The following is a 21,154-nucleotide window of genomic DNA, read 5'->3' on the forward strand; positions in this document are numbered from 1 at the left end:
GGCAGAGTTTAAAAGGGAGCATTTTAAGAAGTCAGTCAACTGTGAATAAACCAGGTGGTTCCTGTAACTGCCAAGCGAGCTTGGGGGGATGAGAGAGCTCAGCTATGATAGCGGGAAAGGAGTGGACTTGAGATTGTACTGTAATTCTCGGCCAGGGGAAACGTTAAAATGCTGGATTTAGTTGAAATTCATAGCCGGTAATGATATAAGTATTGTGAAATACTGTAAATGGGGACGTAGTGAACATTTGAAATCACGAACTTTGAGTATAAGGAACAGAGTAACCCAATTTCAGGGTTGTCCAAAATATAGAGCGATGGTCGTGACGATCGGTTTGTCTGCGAGGGGTGTGCAAAATTCAGTGATGACGAGATATGACATCGTAATTATATGGCGAGTTGTTTGGTTTGTACGTAGATTATTATGATATCCAAGTGTTAATAACGGTTAGGACTAGATTAGATTTTTAAGAATGATATCACGAGATAGGATATATGTAGCTGGACATGAATTATGTAAAAATTCTTTTCCAGCCAGATAAACATCGCAATATTGAACTCACATCACAGCTGCGTAGGAATTTGTGAAGAAACCAGAGTCCGCGGAGATAAAATTTACTGATCTTTAACATTTCGTTAAATCATTTAAATTTATTTAATTATTAAATTCAGTGAAACCGCATTTTGAAATAACTTTAATCAAGCGAATAACTTGGAGATGCATTCTGGAAATTTTAGTTTGTTTTCTGGGGAATATTAACATGTAAAGTAACGATTAAGGGGACATATCCGAAGGAAATGGATTTTACTGCCACAAAGTTTGTGAGCATTGCTATTGTTGTAATTATTGAACTTTGGTTGGTTGAGCAGTGAATGTGCTGGGGATAGTAAAGTGGAACTTTGGTCATCAACCAATGTAACTTAATTGTGTTTAGCCTTCAGCCTAGAAACTTGGATGGTCAGGGGGTCATCAACCTCAGTGACTTAGATTAGGGCCATATGCCATTGTAGCATCATTTCCTTGCGGTCATCATCCACAATGACTTTAAAGTAACTTAGAAGATTAGATGTCGGTCCATGACATAGACGCAGGTCACATCGATTCAATTAAGGGTCCATGCCGTAGAACCACTGTGTGGCACACACCAATTGGACTGCCTTAATTATACTCAGAGTCCGGAGTTCGTGTTACGAGGGCTGGACCATAACGAATCACTATGATGGTACATGTGGTCTCACTTGGAAGCCGAATTTAAGGATTTCCAGACTTTCCTTTCTTAAATGATTAATAATTGAGACAATGGTTTCTAGTAAGAATGCCCATCAGGCGATTACGTTAAAGTCTCACACCAGTGTTCTGACATTTATGTAAAATGATTGTGGTGTCCAGTGGACACAATTGACTTCTATGATACCATTGACATGCTTCAGAATTTCCTGAATAAATAGGAATCTTTTAAAGAGACCTTTCATTCCGGTAGATAGATTAGAATTAATGATTTCTACCTTTACCTCAGCAAGTGACGAAGAACCCGAAACGACCCAAGAGACAGATCTCATGAACTTTGCTGATAGGTAAGGAAGGTAGGTATCCCTCAATATGGACCTAAAGAGTTCAATACATGTACTTGCAATTATTCATATTATCATATCGTTATGATGGAGGCCATATAATATTGTAGATGCAGAAGTCACATTTAAATATCACTGTTTCAGTGTTTCAGTTTTCTATAGTTAAAGGATGTAGAACATACTGAGCACACCAAGTTATTCATGACTAATTTAGAATTAAATAATACACTATCTTAATAATTTCACTCCAAAATTCTCAAAGAAAAATCTCTAGTCTACATTTTAACAAACTTTATCTGACTACTGCAAGCTACAGATTACAGATTGAGAGGAAGCATCTTTGCGCGCGGGATCTTGGGAAATCCACACACTACAAGAAAAGAAAGTTTTTACATATAATTAAAGAATTACCTACTGGTAGAACATAATGGGCACACGAAGTTAATAATGACTATTTTAGAATTAAATAATACACTAGCTTTATTAATCATTTCACTCCAAGATTGTCAGAGAATCAAAGGTGAGCGGGACTTGTGACGACACGATGTGTTCGGCACTCTGAGCCGAGTGACAGGGAATATAGCCGATGGCGGCTCTTGAATGTCAGTCGCTAGACGGGAGTCCAACAGGCAGGCAGCCGGAAGGGCCTTAGGAAAACATGGCATTGAGCTCAGTTTGTACAGTCCCTAAAAACGGAAGAAAAAAAAAAAGAATGCATGTATGGTATTGATGCTCCACGGATTTAATATATTATCAAATTTAATTTTAATTATTATGAAAATATAATTCAGAGAGTTGCCTAACCGAGACGGTAAAGGCGCACCTGGCTCATCAAGAAGGACGTGGGTGTGATTCTCCCTCAATAAGTTGAAAAAAATGCCTTTGCTGGCAGGACCTAGTGTTTACAGTGCACTATGTCTTCTGGTGTGGGCTAGAGCAATCTTGTTACTTTCATTGATCTGTCTCAGCTTCATCCTTGGCTTTGACAAAATGAAAGTGACTGAGGTATGAGTGATGCTAGTAATGCCATTCCTTCTGCAGCCAGTCCCTGCTATGAATGGTGTGAAAATATTGCTCATAGGGTCGGTTGGTGCATGCATTTCAGTGGGCTTGGCAGACTGATATGTAATAGCAACTTCTGGCTCGGTGAGGAAAGCAACGGGAAACTACCTCACTCCTCATTTCCCTAGTACGCCTCTTCAGTGATGCCCAGACCATATATGACAGCTGATGGCGGAGCTGTTGAGGATCCAACCAGCTTTCGGGCTGAGGATTAAACATACACATACAAGTTGAAAAAGTTAAGAAATTAGATTTCTACTTCTGGAGAGTGGTGTGTGGCCCTGAGGTTCACTCAGCTTGCACAAAAAATAAGTACAAGGTCAATTTCCGGCCTGGCGTTGAGCTAAACACTCTACCCCACTTAGGTCCGTATTCATCAACGCGAGTGTAAGCTGTTATCCTAGTTTAAAGCTACGTAAAGCGAGACAACAGGTAAGTTTGTATTCACCAACAACATTATCTCGGTTCAAAATTTTACCGGAGATTGGTTAGCAGCTGGAATATCTCATTGAAAGAAAAAATCACAGCGACCAGAAATATGATCAAGATTATGCAATTAATAAATGTCCTAGGTGGGTAAAAGAGCGCGCGACGTATTACGAGGACTATGCCGACACTGATTTTCAAAACATTTTAGGTTATCTAAAGTTTCCACACTGTCAGTGTTATCCGTGATCGAACATAACCTGGAATATCCAACACATAGGCAGGCCCAAGCATCTTGTACGGTGCACGAGTGGGCGACGTTTTTTTTTTTTTTGCTAGTTGTTTTACGTCGCACCGACACAGATAGGTTTTACGGCGACGATGGAACAGGAAAGGGCTAGGAGTGGAAAGGAAGTGGCCGTGGCCTTGATTAAGGTTCAGCCCCAGCATTTGCCTGGTATGAAAATGGGAAACCACGGAAAACCATTTTCAGGGCTGCCGACAGTGGGGTTCGAACCTACTATCTCCCGAATAATGGATACTGCCCGCACTTAAGCGACTGCAGCTATCGAGCTCGGGCGACGTTTTAATGAAGAATTAAGGAATGCTGCCTTATTTTTTAGTCAAATATACAATCTGTAGGCTGTATTTTTTCTTATTCTCTATGTTAATGCTTTCTGCCACCAAATTTAATAAGTCATATTAGGCTACTTTCTCCGTTTCTGCTCAAACTCCGAATGGAATCAAAAACTTGTTTACATTTCGATAGTGGCCGCAACAAATAGTCATTGTTTTCCGTGCGTCAGTATGAAAAATTTACGGTTCATATTCAGATTGAAACAGTAGCGGCCGGTGGACTCTCAGGTCCGGGGGGCACGGTACTTTTTCCAGCAACTCTTTCTTTGCTACTGACCAGTACCACCGCACTCATTCAAGTTTTCCGCGCGTAAACAAACTAATTCACTGCTGCCAACCCTCACAAAACGCGGGATGAAAGTGAGGTGCAATCTGAATCAAAATGCCTGGTCTCAAATGTTACATTTCAATACAGTTATTTATTCTTCTTCTTTAAATATAAATAATAAGGCAAACAAGGTAATAAATTATTACTTTATTTGATTGTATGCAACCATGGAGATTTTTCTGGCGCATGCTTGTATAGGAGTTTGCTACACTGCTACGGACTCTGCCCTTCCAGCATCCTTCCTCCCCCGAAACTGTGAACCAGCGCGCTTCCCCCTTAAACCTCAACTCCCTCACCGACACTATTAGTACGTTTACATGCAGGATTCAGATCGATCGGAGTACACTTTCCGTATTGAAAACGCCATGTAAACGGAGACTCATTTTCGGATTGAGTCTCAAGGTCGATACGGTAAAATCTGGGATCTTATCGTACTCTGTTCGAATTGAGTTCCATGTAAACGCGGATCGTACTGAGATCGTATTGAAAACGGCTGCGCACACACTCCATGTTTGTTCTGGCTGGTTCTGACGGAATCGTCATCATCAAAGTTCTGTCGAAATAACAAATACAATAAGCCAGTAAATATATTTACCTGTATAAATGATCAGCAACTGCAATCACATTATAAGACGGCCACCCCTTGCGAATAACAAAATCACGATAAGCTTCTATTGGGGGTGAAATTGAAATGTGCGTTCCATCTAACACACCAGTTACATTTGGAATACCACACATACTTTCAAAACGGAAAGTTATCTCCCGGGCTTCTACTATTTATTTCTACTGTACTGCATTTGGCGTTTTTAAATTTTAGGAGGTGATATCGATTTTACTACAATTCTGCATCGTTCGTATACGTCGATGTTGCCTGGCGGATTCAATACGATACTCAACTACTGTACATGTAAACGGGGATCGTATTCAATACGGTAAGTGTACTAAAATCGATCTCAATTCCCATGCAAACGTACTATACATCCTCGGACGCAAGCTCGTGAGTCCGTGCCTATCTTCAACCTGAAGACAATTACCAGTGAACTGCGCGCTGAAAGCCAGTCAGTCACCTAGGCTTGATAACTTACTGCCTAACAGTCTTCCTTATTGATGGGATTTTACAGTTTTACAATGAAATGTAATTTTCTTAACAATATTAGAGTCCAATATTTGACTTGAAATGTCGAGAGAAAATAGAGGAACCTTTTCGTTCTCTAGGGAGGACGCCGTCCGGGAGTCCTTAAGGGCCGGCCGATACTGGATTGAAACGACAACTTAGTTTTGGTAAACCGAGATAATAAATTCTGTGGTGAATACAGAGGTGAGCCTTATCCGAGTTGTGGAAATCGAAGATAACAGCAGAAGTATGTGACGTTAGTGAATACGAACCTTAGTGCCGATGATACCCTGCAACCCTCCCAGGACCTTCATGGCCTGAACGGGGATGGCTTAATATACAAGAAACGTGAACCGAATAAGGGGCTTTAGAGAGCTGGTCACACTGATAAATAATTTCAAAGAAATAATTCGATATCTCGCACCGTTGTCATGTTATCAGTTGCTCAAGTTAGCTAGTCAGATCGCTTCGCGGGGGAATTCAAGCGGTGTTGCCAAATCTGCACGTGGCCTAACACTGCCTTGAGAGCCATGCTGAGAAATCAGCAACAAATAAAAACACACGGTGGGTTTCTGCCGGTGTCATTGTAGCGCACTTGCTGTCAACTCTGAGGTCCGTGTTCAAATCTCCCACCTGGCAAAGTTCTTTTTCTTCGATTGGTGCTCTCAAGCCGGTTTTAAGCCACGTGCAGATTTCGCAACACCGCCTCGCAAAGCCCACTTGAATTCGCCCGCGCAGTGAACTGCCTGAAAACGTCAGTGGTGTGATGGTCGATTCTCCTTTGCTGTAGTCGCCTTTACAGCGCTTCCACTGAGCTCGATACTTGCAGTCGCTTAAGTGCGGCCAGTATCCGGTATTCAGGAGATAGTGGGTTCGAAGCCCACTGTCGGTAGCCCTGAAGATGGCTTCCCGTGGTTTCCCATTTTCACACTGGCAAATGTTGGACTGTATCTTAATTAAGGCCACGGCCGCTTCCTTCCCACTCCTATCCCTTTCCTGTCCCATCGTTGAAATAAGATCTAACTGTTTTGGTGCGAAGTAAAGCAACTTGTAAAAAAGAGACCAAAAAAGCACTGCCTGCGTCACTGCCGCGGTGTACTAGCGTGCCTGCCTCTTACCCCGAGACTGCGGGTTCGATTCCTGGCCCGGTCATGGATCTTTACCTGGATCTGAGGGCTGGTTCGAGGTCCATTCAGCCTACATGATTACCACTGAGGAGCTATTGACGGTGATATGGCGATTCCGGTCTAGAAAACCAAGATTTTTTTTTTTGCTACTGGCTTTAGTCTACGTCGCACCGACACAGATAGGTCTTATGGCGGCGATGGGATAGGAAAGGCCTATGAGTTGGAAGGAAGCGCCCGTTGGCTTAATTAAGGTATAGCCCCAGCATTTGCCTGGCGCGAAAATGGGAAACCACGGAAAACCATCTTCAGGGCTGTAGACAGTGGGGTTCGAACCCACTCTCTCCCGGATGCAAGCTCACAGCCGCACTCCCCTAACAGCACGGCCAACTCGCCCGGTGAAAACCAAGAATAACGGCCGAGAGGATTTGACGTGCTGACCTCACGACACTTCATAATCTACAGGCTTTCGGGATAATCAGAGGTCGCTTGGTAGGCCATGACCCTTCTCGGTTGTTGCGCCATGGGGTTTGGTTTTGGTGTTATCGCAGCAAGACTTTTGCAAAAACATGTATGCAACAAGTATTTGCACAATGCACCAAACTATCATACGGTTATGTAAAAGGTACGTGCCAATTATAAGCTTTCCATTTGATATGAAATTAATACTAAAAGCGATGGCATACTGGTGTGTGTTTGTAAAGTGGGAAGTAGTTTTACACCAATCACGCTTCCTGACAAGCTCGAGGCAACAGTCACCGTGGTGTAATGGACTAAGGACAGACGTGCTGACACGTGTGTCATTGATAAGTGGGTTCGAATCCCACGAGTGCTAAATATTTGTATTCACATTTTAAGCATTGAGGATCAAGCACAACGCCATTCGTGCCAAATTCGACCAACAGGATGCAGCATGCATGTTCGATGTGTACTGGCCTGACACTTGGCGTAGCCTGGCATTGCCGTTCATTTTTTCGCTATGTATTAAATAGACGAGTATGTGGACAAGGTCGCATCTACGGTGAAGCAAGATAGAGCGCACAGGAAGCACAGCGCCTGTACCACGAAAGATTTAAACACAGACGAAAATAAATAAATAAATAAATAAATAAATAAATAAATAAATAAATAAATAAATAAATAAATAAATAACCCACGACGTGAGGGTATTCGGATATATTGGCGTTGTGGATGATTCTCGAAGTAACGGGCGAGCAGACCGTGCGGTTAGGGGCGCGCAGCTGTGAGCTTGCATACGGGGATAGTGGATTGGAGCACCACTGTCGGCAGCCCTGACGATGATTTTCCGTGCTTTCTCGTTTTCACACCAGGCAGATGCTGGGTATGTACTTTAATTAAGGCCGCTTCCTTCCCAATGCTGGCCCTTTCCTATCCCATCGTTACCATAAGACGTCGGTGCGACGCAAACAAATTGTAAAAAAAAATCTCCAAGTACAAAATGCGAATAAAATTATCAGTCTCAAGTGGGATTCAAACTCGCCTACCAACTGCAGTTAACCTATGACACGACGGGGACTCCAGCCAACAGTTCACCGGAAAGCGTTCTAGATGGAGAACTACTTCCGCTTCATAAATGCACACGCGTTTTCTATCACTGTGCCATCGCTTTTAGCGTTCATTTCATACCCTACTGAAAACTTATAATTGCCACGTACTTTTTACATAACCGTATGCCAGTCGCATACATGCTTTTGCAAAGGTGATGGTGCAGTAAGTGGCTAACGGCGACTGTTGCTTGGTGTACGACAAAGGAGATTCGACCATCCCACCACCAGTGACGTTCGTTGGGATGCCTAACAAGAGAAAAACTCAGGCGCAGCGGTCTCACCCGGTACAATTGACACCCGCCACCAGGCGGACTTGCGCGGGATATCGAATTATTTATCTCAAATAATTTATCAGTACGACCAACCATCTAACGCTCATATACTCTGTTCACATTATTTTCGACCATTCTGTATGTAGTTCACCTCCTAGCTAGATACAAACCCCGTGGATACCTACATGAAATATTACATCTCTAGGTTCAATTGTTTCAGAGAAAAGTGTACCTGCGAGGAAGTCAAACAATACCATGCATTGATTCTTCTTTAAAACGAGTGTACATTATTCTTCTTCTGCTTCTTCTCAAAAAAATTGGTAGGTGACATGCATGCCTTTCAAGGGTTTCCTTTCTTTGGCTAAAAGCTTGAAGTGATGATGATGATGATTGTTGTTTAAAGGGGCCTAACAGCTAGGTCATCGGCCTCTAATGGTACGAGGTGCAACGAAATTAAACGATAATTAAAACTTCAAAATGTATCCACTGACTAGAATATAAAACGAATGATGATGAAAAAATGATCGTGAAACAAAAACAATCAGTGGATCCAATTCACGTTGCCTTAATTACTGGGATGATGCTCATTAACTAAAGAGGTCAAAAATCTAGTCATCGGCTCCTCATAATGGTACTAATCACAGGTAATGTAGACCCATGGTGTTCCTCACATCACGGGCACCGGTATTCCCGTGGTGTTCCTCACTTAGTGGAACTAACCACAGACCACGCATACTCATGGCGCTGCTCACATAGTGCTACTAACCATAGGCAATACAGACCCACGGTGTATCACACATTATGGCACCACCCACAGGCAACACAGACCCATGATGTTCTTCATATAATGGTACTACTCCCATAGTGATCCTCCCCCGATGATATTAATCACACACCCTGCTGAAGGCAGTATCGGTACAAGTTCTCAGGTAGTAGTGATTATTGCTCCAAGAAGGATCACAACCAGGCACATGTACTAGTACTAATCGCAAGTAAAGTCGACTCATGGCGTTCATCGCGATTGTCTCGTAGTTCACAAGGTATTATCCCTTGGTCGCCCCTGTTATTCGCCTCTTGCGATAAACAGGGGATACCGTGGGTGTATTCTTCATTTGTGTCCCTCACCCACAGGGGGTACAGCTTCAAGTGGCAATATGTGTGGTTGTCTTTAACGTTGTCTATAAATTGCACTCTAGGTCTTCCTTTTCTCCTTTACTTTCCATTTCCCTTCCAAATAGAATGGTTTAACAGTCGGAATGACGAAGCTATTTCTTCTCCTGTTTTAAGGTTTCAACCAAGATTCGACTATCACACCACCAGTGACGTTCGTTGGGATGCCTAACAAGAGAAAAAGTCAGGCGCAGCGGTCTCACCCGGTACAATTGACACCCGCCACCAGGCTGTTTTGAGAACGTCCTCGTTTATGACTTATCAGTCCAATTCTTCCATGGCTAAATGGTTAGCATGCTGGCCTTTGGCCAAAGGTGTTCCGGGTTTGATTCCCGGAACTTCGGGAATTTTAACCATAAGTCATTAATTTCGCTGGCACGGGGGCTGGGTGTGTGTGTCGTCTTTATCATCATTTCATCCTCATCACGAAGCAAAGGACCTGCATCTGGCGAGCCGAACTTGTCCTCGGACACTCCCGACACTAAAAGCCATACACCATTTCATTTTTAGTCCAATTCTTAGGAGTCGACGCCAGCACCACATCTCAAAGGCCTTGAGTTTCAATATAAACCGTTTCTCACAGGGCCCATGTTTTCTTATAATTTTCTTTAAGTCGCACCGACACAGTTAGGTCTTATGGCGACGATGGGATAGGAAAGTGCTAGGAGTGAGAAGGAAGCGGCCGTGGCCTTAAGGCACAGCACCAGTATTTGCCTGGTGTGAAAATGGGAAACCACGGAAAACCATCTTCAGGGCTGCTGACGGTGGGTTTCGAACCCATTATCTCCTGGATGCGCGCTCCTAACCGCACGGCCAACTCACCCGGCACGGTCCATGATTCTGATCCATATATTACTATGCCCTGTACAAAACTCTTTACAAAGTGCTTTAGTCCCTCAATGTTGATGGTCTTGGACACTTCACGTTTGAGAAAATTCCCTTCGCCTGTGCAATCCTGGTGTTTACTTCTCTCGTATACTTTCCGTCAGATGTAATAAGATTTCCTTCCTTGAACTAGTTTCTCTCCATCCATCGACACATTGGCTATTTGTTCATCATCCCTTGTACACGACATTTAACTTCGTCATCTCCTTGTTTATTCTCATACTGCACCTCTCTTTTAGCAATTCGTTCATGTGATGTAGAGTCTTTTCACACTTTCATTCTCAGTTATCAGCGATATATCATCTGCAAATTGTGTGGTACTGTACAGTTTGCCATTGACTTGTACGCCATGAACGTTGGCTTCTATATAGGTGTTAAATAATAGTGGCGTACTCGTGTTACGGCCTTTTACAATTTTTGCTTCCACTCTTTGCCTATCACTGGTGTTTGGTAGCAGAGCAGGGGTCGGCAACCTTTAAGCATGAAGAGCTATTTAATAATGAGGTTCATTATGGGGGCGACAAGGAAAATGTCATTTTTAAAAACCTAAAAACTTATTTATTATGATGGTCTCACTTATAGTAATGATAAACAATTGAAGTTGAAATAAGCATAAACATCATACTCACAAAATTGCTTTCTTCCTTTCAATAATACGTGAGAATATTTAAAGGAGGCAATTTTTGCATTTGATGGTAAAAACTGACTGTTGAGATTTCAACTTGGTTTTTAAATCACTAACTTTTCTTTTTTCTTATTCTTATTTCTGAATCCGCAAGAAAATAATCGTTAAAAGATCGGTGAACTGTATTAAATTGCCTCTTAGGGACAAATACACTGGCGTTACAAAACTAACACATGCATTTACATTTTACATCTACAAAACAGAACTGCTGCTCCCATTCATTATAAAAATGACAAGTTCCCTGAGTTCCCTGCCTCTTGGTATTACTCATTCTGCATTCTACATCATTTGCCCATCACAAAATAAAATACTGACAATTGCGTGTCGGCCAATATGCTATCGTAAGACAGTCTTTCAACTCCATCTCTACCCAATCACTATAGAGTTCCTGATCGTTTTGATAGAACAATAAAGACAGTTTCAAATTGGTTGGCCAATGAGGACTGCTCAACAAATACATTCAAATTTAAATCATTAATATTTAACAAAGGAAACTACTACAAAATATAAGGTGGGCGACAAATGCCTTGTCAAAGGGCGCCATGGCGCCCGCAATCACCGCGTTGCCGACCCCTGTGGTAGAGTGTTCTGCTGCCCCTGTAGTCTACTTTCTGTTTTCTTATGATTTCAAATAGCACATTGCAGTTTATGTTATCAAAGACTTTCTAATCAATGAACACAATTACCACTGGTCTACCTATTCCTAGGGATTTTTCGATAATGACAGACTTAGGATGGCTTCGCGAGAGCCTCTTCGCTTCCTAAACCCAAACTGTTCTTCTGAAATATTATCTATTTTCCTCACTGTCCATACATCGGGAGGAAAAACAACTAGTATTATCTACAAGGAAATCTTATAAGATCTATCCAGGGTGCGAAATCAGAAAGAAATAGTGGGAGAGGGAGAAGGATCATAGGGCTTAACTACTAGTGGTTATGTCAGGCAGTACCCGGCCGGGGGGGGGGGAGATTATATATTTCTGCAGTAAGTAAATTAGCGCCTCCCACAGAAAAATGTAAATTTTAGGTATTCTGTAGGCAATTACTTTGTTCCGTTAGTCACTACAGAGTTCAATAAAAATATTAGTAACCAGTATAAAAAGTAAAAAAAAAAAAGACCAACGAAAAAACAAAAACATTTTAGTAATATACAGTACCGGTCAAAAGTTTAGGACCACATTGAAAAATCATGAAGTTCCATCTAGAACCTACAATTTTGCTACTAGGCCTCTGTATCTTTTTTTCCCGAGCTCTTGCATCTAATATGATACACATCGCCTGATTTCAGTGATTTACGGCAAGTTTTGTATAAGTTATACAATTTTAAATGTTATAAGGTCACATCAGAAAGTCAACATTTTTGAAAATATTATGTACTGTATCCTCCAATTGGTTTCAAGTATCACCACCAAGATTCTTGCAGAGACTTAGCAATATTTGGGGGTCATTTTAGTATAAATATGAAAATTCCGAAAAAATGCGGCACCCATTTTTGTGGTTTTTTTTCAAACCAATGCTAAAATAGTCAAATTTTCCTTGTTCTTGTCATAGGTCTCAGTGTGAGCTATCGGCATCAGAGATGTGTTCTTGGATGCCATCCACAGAGTGCAAATGAAACTATCAGGGCAGATAAGTTTGACGCCGATAGCTCACACTGAGACCTTCAGCCATACATGGAAAAGGCAAAGAAAAATCAACAATTTTGGCCCTGGTAAAAAAAAACAGGAAGAAAAACCCGGTGCCGCATATTTTCGGAATTTTTATATTTATACTAAAATGGCCCCCACCTATTCCTAAGTCTACAGAAAAATCTTGTTGGAGATACTTGCAACCAATTAGAGTATTCAGTACATTATATTACCAAAATTTTTGACTTTTTGTTGTGACCTTCCAAGAGTTAAAAATTCATAAATTCTACAGTATGTGGACTAAGTCAATGAAATCAGGCAACATACACTGACTGACAGAGCAAATGCAACACCAAGAAGGAGTGGTCAGAACTTTATGCCAATTGCAGGGTAGACTGACGTCACTGAGGTATGCTCATGATGTGAAATGCGCCGCTGTGCTGCGCACGTAGCGAACGATAAATGGGACACGGCGTTGGCGAATGGCCCACTTCGTACCGTGATTTCTCAGCCGACAGTCATTGTAGAACGTGTTGTCGTGTACCACAGGACACGTGTATAGCTAAGAATGCCAGGCCGCCGTCAACGGAGGCATTTCCAGCAGACAGACGACTTTACGAGGGGTATGGTGATCGGGCTGAGAAGGGCAGGTTGGTCGCTTCGTCAAATCGCAGCCGATACCCATAGGGATGTGTCCACGGTGCAGCGCCTGTGGCGAAGATGGTTGGCGCAGGGACATGTGGCACGTGCGAGGGGTCCAGGCGCAGCCCGAGTGACGTCAGCACACGAGGATCGGCGCATCCGCCGCCAAGCGGTGGCAGCCCCGCACGCCACGTCAACCGCCATTCTTCAGCATGTGCAAGACACCCTGGCTGTTCCAATATCGACCAGAACAATTTCCCGTCGATTGGTTGAAGGAGGCCTGCACTCCCGGCGTCCGCTCAGAAGACTACCATTGACTCCACAGCATAGACGTGCACGCCTGGCATGGTGCCGGGCTAGAGCGACTTGGATGAGGGAATGGCGGAACGTCGTGTTCTCCGATGAGTCACGCTTCTGTTCTGTCAGTGATAGTCACCGCAGACGAGTGTGGCGTCGGCGTGGAGAAAGGTCAAATCCGGCAGTAACTGTGGAGCGCCCTACCGCTAGACAACGCGGCATCATGGTTTGGGGCGCTATTGCGTATGATTCCACGTCACCTCTAGTGCGTATTCAAGGCACGTTAAATGCCCACTGCTACGTGCAGCATGTGCTGCGGCCAGTGGCACTCCCGTACCTTCAGGGGCTGCCCAATGCTCTGTTTCAGCAGGATAATGCACGCCCACACACTGCTCGCATCTCCCAACAGGCTCTACGAGGTGTACAGATGCTTCCGTGGCCAGCGTACTCTCCGGATCTCTCACCAATCGAACACGTGTGGGATCTCATTGGACGCCGTTTGCAAACTCTGCCCCAGCCTCGTACGGACGACCAACTGTGGCAAATGGTTGACAGAGAATGGAGAACCATCCCTCAGGACACCATCCGCACTCTTATTGACTCTGTACCTCGACGTGTTTCTGCGTGCATCGCCGCTCGCGGTGGTCCTACATCCTACTGAGTCGATGTCGTGCGCATTGTGTAACCTGCATATCGGTTTGAAATAAACATCAATTATTCGTACGTGCCGTCTCTGTTTTTTCCCCAATTTTCATCCCTTTCGAACCACTCCTTCTTGGTGTTGCATTTGCTCTGTCAGTCAGTGTATATCCTATTAGATGTGAGAGCTCAGAAAGAAAATTACAATGGTCTAGTGGCACAATTTTAGGTTCTAGATGACATTTCGTGATTTCTTTATGTCGTCCTAAACATTTGACCAGTACTGTATGCGTTCTACATTTTGCTCATTATTCCATCTGCTTCTTCTTCTTCTTCTTCTTCTCTTCTACCGCTTTTCCGATGTGTGGTTTCACGGGTGCAAACTGTGTAGCATATGCGAATCTGGCGCTATTTTACGGTTGGATGCCCCTCCTGACGCAACCATACTAAGAGGGATGTAATTATTATTGCGTGTTTCTGTAGTGATTGGTAGTGTTGTGTCTTTCTGAATAAGAAAAGGTAAGTGTTGGGACAAACACCTAGTCCCCGAGCCAGAATAATTAATCAGACGCGATTAAAATCCCCGATCCGGCCGGGAATCGAACCCGGGACCCTCTGAATCGAAGGCCTCTTGCACATCATTTTGTAATGTAAGAAACCCCCTCCTCCATCGCTCTCCAAGTAATTTCAGGGGGGAAGAAAACTTTAAGATGAAATCGTTGGTGGGGGAAATCCTCCTTGCCCCCCGCGATGTCGCACCCTGGATCTAACGCTACAAACTGAATATTGATTGTATGCTAAGTAGTGTTACCATAATTTTGTCTTCAGTAGGTTAACTTACCCTGCTGCAAGAAGGGGAACACTCGGCCTCTTCCTCACTCTTGAGTACCTCGGAGCAGTTGAAAACATCGAAATATTTCGTTGAATGAGGTAAAAACCCGAAATCCATATTTTGGCATTCCTCATCCGTCATGTCTCCCTCCAGCACGTACAAAGTTAGCTCGTACGAGTCGTACTTGCTGCTGGCTGCTAGTGGAAACTGGACTTGAGCGACACCAGCGGAGTGGTTGAGGACATTGATGCTGATGTCTCCTCGCTCGGGGTTGTAAGGCGTGAGGCCTGCATTCTTATCTGAAAAAAACAAAACCAAGGCAGTTTGTAACACTCGCCTGCAAGTTCTACTAGACGTTTTTTTAAAAATTACCTTATTATGGACCTGCTCACATCGCCGCAACATCATGCATCGTCAGTTCTCATTCTACTGAACGCTGTAACATCAGCAGCCTTCATTAAGCTGAACACCTAATAACTCCATACTGTTGCTCGCCACGTCACCTTCTCGAATGAACTGTATGTCGTATGTTTAAACATTTCCAGTGCCTTCCACTAGGGACATCCGGTGTTTGAGATGAAAATTTTGCGTCCCATATTATGGACTGTTGTCCCATAAAAACGAGCGTTTGTCTTTTTTTTTTGTCTCTAAATATTTTCAAATCCGTATTTGATTTTAGCGCCATTGAAGTTCAAAGTAGCTCTATTTCTGTTTTTTTAATTTTTTTTAAAATTTTTGGAGCCTGCGTAAATTGTGAAGTTACAAAGCTCATCGAAGACATCAGTGTTAAGATGTCAGATTCTGATGAAAATTCAATGTTTACTGGTCATAAACGACAACAGAAACTGACAGAATTAGAAAAACTGTTGTAATGAGTGTTCCTCAGTCAAATGCATTTGTCGAGCACATTTTCTCCTTAATGTCTAACAAGTGGTCAGTGAGTAGAAACAGATGTTCAGTAGATCTGATTAAAAATGAACTAATTACTGGAAACATCAACATGTCTTGTAGAGAGTTCCATGGCATGGTACAGTTAGACAGTGACATTTTGAAGTTAGCTATGTCAAATGTGAAATACAGATGGAAAAAATAAGGTAGTTCTAATAATGGTTCTTCTGCACGTTTCGTCATACCTAATGCAATGTACTGTGTGTACTGTTAAGAGGGCGTAAGTTAGTTTATTTTACGAATTTCAATAATTACCTTGTTGTTAATGAAACTAATTATAATATAATAAACTGGTACCTAACGTTTGATTTTCAAGTATTTATCAACTGTCCCTTATTTTTATGAAAAATCCCGTATTTTTAGGTAAATGCCCCTTATTTCTTATATCAAAAAGTGGCAACCCTACCTTCCACACACCTCCCACATCTCCCAATTCACAATCAGTGCAGATTCGACTGTGGTGCGTGTGTGTGTGTGTGTGTGTGTGTGTGTGTGTGTGTGTGTGAGAGAGAGAGAGAGAGAGAGAGAGAGAGAAAGGCAGCCACTAGCGATGTGAAGAGGTGTTGAATGAATCGGATAATACAAGTATAGCGCTCCTCCGGTGATCTCTGGTACTACCGACGGAGGCAAAGCAGTTATGGAGCTTCGAAAATTAACCGGAGAGCCGCCTCCTGTTCGCAGCACTACTTCCGACTGTACGGACGTACTGGGCTGTACTTTCAAACTTATGCCCATTAATGTAGGCACCCCATAAAAAGCGTTGCCACAGAAATGGATCTATATCACTGATATTCCATGCAATGCCGTATCCTTTAACAAAGAATGTATAGTCATTCTGAACAATGAATGCAACCTCACACTAAAATATTTTGTCATAAAATTATCATCGACACATAATTCATATCATTTAGAAACAAGCCCTGTGAGTACTCAATAGCGACGATAGGGAATTAAGAGTGCGGCGGGGGTGGGGGGTGGGGATATAGAGACACCAAACAGCGGGTTTGTGGAGAATAGCGGAGGGTGGTGCGCGGTACTGGTACTGTTGCACGGTTGCACAACTCCCAATAATTTTGCACTTCATTTGTAGTATTTTCTTCTAATGTTTTAGTTTAATAAACCTAACATGTATTCGGAAACATGTTAAAATCAACCATCTTCGGTCGTTCCCTGTACTAATGCTTCGCAAGGGACCAACAAACGCTGCTGGCTTTGAATCAAACTCAGGGGGTTGGCTTTCCTACGGCAACTCCCCAGCGGACAGCGCGGCGCAATGTACCTCAGCAGGGATGAGCCTCAGCCTGCATAGCATCAGCATTTATCTGGTATGAAAATGGGAAAAAGCGGAAAACCATCTTCAGGGCTTCCGACAGTGGTGTTCGAACTTACTATACCCCGAATGCAAGCTCAGAGCTAGGCAACCTTAACCTCACGGCCAACTTGATGGGTAATTTCTGTTCCACGCCATACCAGACAACCCACAATATTACCAACATACTGCTTCAATGAAAAACAGGACGGCAAATTTTGAATTCAAGTAAGGCAAAAGTAACTGCGCCAGGCTGAGTAGCTCAGACGGTTGAGGCGCTAGCCTTCTGACCTCAATGTGGCAGGTTCGATCCTGGTTCAGTCCGGTGGTATTTGAAGGTGCTCAAATACCTCAGCCTCGTGTCGGTAGATTTACTGGCATGTAACACAACTCCGGCACCTCGGCGTCTCCGAAAACAGTACAAAATCGTTAGTGGGACGTAAAGCCAATGACATTATTATTAAGAGTAACTGTAGTTAAGAGTGTATAATTAGCCTCTTATTGCCAGATATATTTCAGTTTTAGTGGGAATGTAGTTCATTTATTAACGATAATAGAGTTCCTTGTTATTTCTGTAAGCTATAAAAATGTGACACTGAAAATGTTAGTGCAACACCCAGCTTCCGATACCACCAGCCGCCACTGCAAAATAGTAAGTTTTTTAATGCTCCCTCAGCGAATTTCGACAGAGAGGTGAAGATTGAGAGTTTACCAACTTAAGTGCGGTAATAACAGTTTTTTTTTTGAGATTTTGATTCAGTACTGTAAAATAAAACTTTCACCAAAGGAACAATACTTCACATTCATTACGATTAAAAAAAAAACGCTGTGATTATACAATTAAAATCATTTAGTATTTGGCTACACACTAAGAAACTAACAGAAACTGCCAGACTGACGAATGCGCGCGGCAAGCGGGTGAATTATACCTCAGTGTCCACGGCCTTTTAGAAATAAAATATACACCTGTTACCCTTCCTCACAGCACACGAGAAATCTCCTGTTCTTGCTGTAGCGCTATACAAATCGGTTAGCCGCAACGAACCACATTTTGTGCGTATTTCCGCTAAAAAATTTGTTTATGATTAACGAAAATAAACGAAAGAATTAGCTTATAAGACAACAGGGCCTGTACAAGTTGCTTTTTCCAATTATTCCTAGTTTCAACTGGCTAAACTGGAATAAAAATGTAGTAGTTTCTCCACAAAGTGGAGACAAACTGCTCCCCTCGCCCGCCCCCCTAATCGCCGCTACTGTGAATACTCACAACAAACATTATATCTACATAGGTTCAATTGTTTCTCAGAAGAGTGTACGCCGTGCCCGTGAAGAATTTATAAAATACCCTGCGTTTATTATTATTATTATTATTATTATTATTATTATTATTATTATTATTATTATTACGGAGTTATCCGTGGAAGGCAGAGGTGAAAGAAGGTGCGGGCTGGAATGGGTCTAAGTACAAAGCTGAGATATTAATTAAAATTGAATTAAAGGTTATATTTTCTAAAACTTAACAATTTTGACATAGAATTTGAACATACAACAAATAACAACAAGTTAACAAATCAGGTACAAGACCAGTAAAGCCAAGATTTAGAGATACTTTAACGATCTGCGCTTCGAGCCCCACCTTTTACAATTCCTGAGCTCTCAGCTCACAACCACATATTATCAAAGGGCAGAAAACCCCTTACTGCATGGAGCATTTGCTCCTACCTGGCAATGTCAAGCCTCCTAGAGGCACATATCCAAATACAAGAAAGAGCTGACCCGTTCTCAATTTTTCAAGCCTATTAAAGGCAATACCAGACTTTTACACAAAATTGCCATCAAGGCACAGCTTACATCAAATGAAACCGGGGTATCTCGTACCCAACCTACTGGGTTTTCGTTGAAAAAGAATAGGTTAAGTAAATGGCCCAAAATGCAAAATAGAATGGAGGCGTGTACTTGCACTCCTAACTGAAACCTTTTAAAACCTAAGGGGCACTAGGCCGATGACACAGGGGCTATTCCCAAACTAGGGAGGTGACTCGTATTAGAAAAAAATTAACACATTAAGAAGAGAAGAAAATCGGTTATGAAAACGTAGTCACCTCAAATCAAAAATGAAGGGGAGCTCGAGAGGGTAAAGCACTCTCTATCCTCGATTTACAGTTAAAGTAATAAGAAAATTTTACATAAGTCGGCACTAAGTTACATTTTTAGACAGGTAGGTTACATTGAAAAGGTTTCGGACCTTCTCCGCGGTTTTAGCTGCTGAGCTAGCAAGAAATAAAGATGTTAATTGGCCATTACCTTGTTGAAGAGCCGTTGCCGGATGAAAGAGGCGCTTCCCGCCTCCTACTACACTTCCATACACTAGGCTAGATGTGGTTCGAGTGGCCAGGAGCCGTGAAAATCAGCTGTTTTTTAACACTCAGGGAAGATTCGAGATCTTTCATGAATAATTAAGACACACCCACTCAACTTTATTGGCTGACTAAAAGTTACACATCAAAATTGAAGAAGAAGAATAAGAAGAACACGATTGGTCAAAAATTAATTACAGAAATTCTGGATTGGCTAAGTTCCAAACTGGCGGAAAGAAAAGATTTATATTGCCAACTCACAAATAAAAGAACGAAATTTAGTTATAGGAAAACTTATGAGTACAAAATATCTTCAAGAAAAGTTCCTTCACTTCGCACCAGGGTGCATGATCATAGTTTTTTTAGTAGAGACATCTATAAGAGAATGTCCACACTTCCTGATTAATGGAAAACAAAACAAGTAGAACTCCACACAGTATTGACAACTTTGTAATCACAAAATTTATGGTAGTGCCATCTTCTGCGAAAACTTATAAGTTGATACAGTTGTTAAAGTTCAGAGTTTCTCCTGTAGAGGAGTACTTAAAGGCGGAAAATTCAAATGTGCGGCGTAGAGGTGTACCAACCGGTACTATTATTATTATTATTATTATTATTATTATTATTGACATAATCCCATTACATTGGTGCCAGAATACAGTAGGTTCAATTTACATTCGAATACGCTTTTATTTTCTGGATATATGACAAAAACGCAACAAAAAAATGTGACCAAAATATAGGATGATTTGTAACTAGCTGACGGAGGAGTTCAAAGCCTGTAAATCCTGCGCTGTAAAACATGGCACAGTAGGGATGTATGAGAAGCAGCCAACGGATGCAGATCGAGCAGGCAGTGGCGCAAGGCGATCGTCTTAGGCTTTTCCCAGTCAGCTGCGAGGAATGCACAGTATAGATTGTGACCGAGTTTTCTAAGCTAAAGCAGATTATATCCTCTCTAATTTTACTCCAAGACTATATTATTTAATTGTATAAGTATATCCCCTAGTATATTATGGACGATTTCCAGCGTTTAAGCGTTAAACAGCTGAAAAATGAGCTACGGACCAGAGGCGCTAAAACTAGCGGAGGAAGAAAGAATTGGTACAGTGGTAACTACAAAATACTAAAACGCCTTATTAACCAAACAATTAATAGGAGTCAGCATGAATTTCTTGAGTTTCCCAGTGCCGGTTCCTTTGAAGATTTGACCATCAGCCATAAGGTGAAGATCACTATCACAAATGTGCATTTGATGGATTATTTCGTATTTAGAAAATAAAAAATAGACGGAGCACCTGTTTCCAACTACAAATCATTGTGTGATGCTGGATACAGACTTTTCTGTGAAAAGTTTGTTTTGTTTATAAAATGTTTATTTCAATCGGGTGACATTCTAATATACAGTGCTGTGAAATGCGAGTACACAAAACATAAGACCTATAATGTGAAGCTTATTTTAGGAGTACCTGGTGATATTGTAGGAGGGGAATGTGAATGTGTTGCTGGAGCAGGCCCCAAGGCATGCTGTACGATATTGCTGCTGTAAGCTATTAGAGCACTTCTCCAATACTGGTTATTATTCAGTGTTCAGAAACATGCACCCAAAATGTACAAACTTTTCACCGTCCCCCTACCGTTTCCAGGAACCCTGCCATGAT

At 42.2% G+C, this 21,154-nt stretch overlaps 1 protein-coding gene across 7 annotated transcripts in view; it reads right to left on the reverse strand.

The window, feature by feature from the left end:
* The window catches only part of LOC136881088 (uncharacterized), a 525,856-nt gene that overhangs the window by 151,765 nt on the left and 352,937 nt on the right, over positions 1–21,154 (reverse strand). For all 7 annotated transcript variants that reach the window (XM_068229307.1, XM_068229305.1, XM_068229302.1 and 4 more), the window contains exon 4: positions 14,889–15,178. In XM_068229307.1, the coding sequence (XP_068085408.1) occupies positions 14,889–15,178 (290 nt within the window). The remainder of the gene's footprint in view (positions 1–14,888; positions 15,179–21,154) is intronic.

Source organism: Anabrus simplex, chromosome 9, assembly GCF_040414725.1.
Source record: "Anabrus simplex isolate iqAnaSimp1 chromosome 9, ASM4041472v1, whole genome shotgun sequence".
Lineage (NCBI taxonomy): Eukaryota > Metazoa > Arthropoda > Insecta > Orthoptera > Tettigoniidae > Anabrus > Anabrus simplex.